Consider the following 3,734-nt stretch of genomic DNA (forward strand, 5'->3'; position numbering starts at 1 on the left):
CTGTCTTGACTCGGGACTTGACCTGGGACTTGTCTGTCTTGACTCGGGACTTGACTCGAGACTTGAATGCAAAGACTCAAGACTTACTTGTGACTTGCAAAACAATGACTTGGTCCCACCTCTGGTTTTTAGACCCTAGGTTTTAGACCCTACTCTGAAGTAGGAGCTAATTTAGTTTCCCCAAATGGAGTTCCCCCGAAAAAGTAGCCTATTTAAAATAAACAATGGAAATATTCCAGGAAAAAAAATGTACTTTTAAAACAATCATGCATGGCAGATTTGCTTTTGCACAGAATGAAAAAAGGAATATCCACAAAGACATAATCGTCCAAAGGTTGAGAAAATTCACATAATTGTTGTGTTAGATTTTTAACAGCTACTAAAATGAGGAAACATTGCAAATTCATTTTTCCTTTTCTCCAAAGTTGTGCAAACGCAAACGCAAACGGGGAATCAGTTTACTGTTGGGTTTCTGTTGTATCATGTCATGCCACATCCTGTGTAGACAGCATCACTGATTATAATGGATATATTTGCTTTTGATGCATTGTGCCACTCACGTCTGGTGTAGACACATTGTTTTGGTAGTTGTGATGTTTGAAGTAGATTCATTGTCTGCTTTACTTTTACCTGTCACTGGTGACTGCCTTTCGCAAACTTGTCCATGCTTAGTGCAAAACCGTACATTAGTAATTTATATATAACACTGCAGTATTTAATTTATATTCTTTTATTATTATATTTAGTGGTTTGGTACTGCACGACAACATCCATTACAACTGACAACAGACCGTTTAAGCGAGTACAGTGAAACATTTTGAGGTAATAAAATATTTCTAATTAATATTTTGTGCTCAATTATTTACTTATGTGGCAAGTAGCCCCATAATAAGCAGTATAATTTTGCAGTGGGGTCTGGTATCAGCCTGAAAATGTGTCTTTTGCATAACAGTCTGCTGACTGCACTAGCCTTGCTGCACACACTTCTTATAACTCTGTATATATCATTTCAATATTTTCATGCGGTAATATCAACAATCAGTAAGTGGTGAGCAAATATAAATCAACACCTATGCATCCTAATGGAGAGACGTTTACCTTAAATGAGAAGACAAATTATTAGAGTTAATATTTGTGGAAATAAAGACTTTTTCAGACCTTCTTTATCAATAAACAGAATTTAGAATCAATGGAAACAAGAAAAATTAAACTTGGTTCAGATTAATAAAACAACAAACATCAGCAGAGACGTCAGAACACAGACAGAGAATAACAAAAGAGCCATATCAGCAGATCTAAGACCAACATGCATCAAAATGGACTCCTGGATTACAAATTCAAATATATTTTATAAAATAATAATACAATAAGATTTTACTTAATAACTGCTTTTACTAATTGAATTCAACTGTTATCTGTTAATAAAAACAATCATTACAGTCATTTTGAAATGTCTCTAGTGGATCTGTTTTTAAACATTTTTTGTATTATGTCTTTGATTTCAGCTGTGTTTAAGACATAAATGATAGGATTTAACATTGGTGGAACAGCATATGCCAGAGACGTACTGATGACCCTTGCATTGGGAGCAAGAGAAAGCATGAATGCAGCAATGTATGCACAGGATATGGGGAGGAAATATATCCCTACTAACAACAGATGAGAAACACAGGTCTTCAGTGCTTTTAAACGACTTTCCCAAGTTGTAATTTTGTTTAAAGCAAGAAAAATGCCTAGATAGGACAGGATTATAATGATCATTGGTATTACAAGGTATAATGTTGTGATGAAGGTTCCCATAAACCTATTAACGCTATTGTCATTACATGCCAACCTATACACTGGTCCATGATCACAAACATAACTCTGTATCACATTGGATTCGCAGAATGAAAGTCGGGTGATCAAAGACACCATCAAAGCCACAACAGAAGAATTAAATGCCCATTTTGCCGAGAGAACTAAAGTCATATTCGTATTGTTTACAAGAGCATGATATCTTAATGGCAAACAAATTGCAATGAAACGATCATATGCCAGAACCACAAGAGTGAAACTTTGCATAGTACTGAAGAGGAACACAAAAAACATATTCACCAAACAAGCATTGTAGGAAATGTACCGTGAGTCAAACAGAAAAGTCTTCACCATGTTAGGAATCAGTGCATTGGTTTCACCAATATCAGCCAAGGCCAAGTTAAACACACCAATGTACTTTGGACTGTGCAGATTTCTTTCAAGAGCAATAATGATAAGAACTATAGAGTTCCCAATTATAGTAATAAAATATGTAATAAATAAGAAAATATAGTAATAACTACTATACGGTATACCTGAAAGTCCAATGATGAAAAAGTATTCAGGGTGAACAATGGAGATATTCTGGGAAAAACTTGCATTTAAAGAATTCATTGCAGCTTTGTTTTTGATGTTTTGAACAAGCTGGAAATAGAAATGACCACAAAGACATAGGCAAAATATGAAATTGACATTGTCATTACACACTTATAACAGATATTTTCAGATATTGGAAAAAAATACCTTTATACAGATTTCACAGAGTCACAGATAAATGCAAGATTTAAAAGTTTTCAAAGTTTTAGAGTCAGAGCAATCAATGAATCTGAATTTTTGTGAGCTGCTTTGAATTAAATTACTCAACTGTTTGTCCTTCTCTCTCGCTGATCATTGTCTGGTTTTCTGTGTCACTGAATCCCAATATATCTTCTGATTCGTCTCTTGAGAGCCTTCAGACAACACCCAGATAGCATGCGGATGTGGGTGGATGATACGGCACTGGTGGCCTTTTTATGGCCAGTACAAAATGGATGTAAGCCTGAAGTGGCCCACATGTAAAATAGCAAAAATGGCCCAAATTTATCAAATCCCATGTGGGCCTCTGTAGGCAAAGATGTGGTGTTCACGGTAATGTGTAATCTGAATGTGACCCTAAGGTGGCCCATGTGGTAAATAGTGAATATGGCCCAAATAGTGCCAACCAAATGTGGTCCACCTTTGGCAAAAATGTGGCACAATCGACAAAGGCTAATCAGGGTGCAAACCAAATGTGGTACACATATGTTTCAGCAAATCTGGCCCAGGTATATTAAAACGTATGGCTAATGTGGCTGTGAACTTAAAGTGGCCCGCTTACGATGCCACAAATGTGGCACAGTTATCCTAAACCATATCTGGGCCAGTTTTGGCAAAGATACGGCACGGTAAGCACTGGCTAATATGGCTGTGAGCCTAAAGTGGCCCTTATATGTGAATGTGAAATGACGTGCTCTTATCATTTGATCGTGGTTGTATCTCTCTATTAGTGCTACTGGATCTTAGCGCTGCGTTTGACACTATTGACCACAACATTTTTTTGAATAGACTAGAAAACTTTGTTGGCATTAGTGGAAATGCATTAGCATGGTTCAAATCGTACTTATCTGACCGCCATCAATTCGTAGCAGTGAATGAAGAGGCATCATATCGATCACAAGTGCAGTATGGAGTACTTCAAGGCTCAGTACTAGGGCCATTACTTTTCATGCTTTACATGTTACCCTTGGGAGATATCATCAGGAAACACGGTGTTAGCTTTCACTGTTATGCTGATGATACTCAGCTCTATATTTCTTTGCGGCCCGGCGAAACATACCAATTTGAAAAACTAACGGAATGCATAGTCGATATAAAAAACTGGATGATGAGTAATTTCTTACTGCTAAATTCTGAAAAAA

The 3,734-nt window shown here is 36.6% G+C and overlaps 1 protein-coding gene across 1 annotated transcript; it reads right to left on the minus strand.

Annotated features, from left to right (window-relative positions):
• Window positions 1-1,440: 1,440 nt before the first annotated feature.
• LOC107672089 (olfactory receptor 52E8-like) lies at window positions 1,441-2,439 on the minus strand. The gene has a single exon (XM_016465177.1). It carries the CDS (start codon window positions 2,410-2,412, stop codon window positions 1,441-1,443), a length of 972 nt encoding a protein of 323 aa, XP_016320663.1. The 5' UTR covers window positions 2,413-2,439.
• Window positions 2,440-3,734: the final 1,295 nt, after the last annotated feature.

The sequence above is a fragment of the Sinocyclocheilus anshuiensis genome, unplaced genomic scaffold, assembly GCF_001515605.1.
Source record: "Sinocyclocheilus anshuiensis isolate Anshui unplaced genomic scaffold, SAMN03320099.WGS_v1.1 scaffold336, whole genome shotgun sequence".
NCBI classification, from domain to species: domain Eukaryota; kingdom Metazoa; phylum Chordata; class Actinopteri; order Cypriniformes; family Cyprinidae; genus Sinocyclocheilus; species Sinocyclocheilus anshuiensis.

Coding starts and splice junctions, on each gene's coding strand:
- LOC107672089 (XM_016465177.1), bottom strand. CDS start 2,412: ATGAATTCTTTAAATGCAAGTTTTTCCCAGAATATCTCCATTGTTCAC.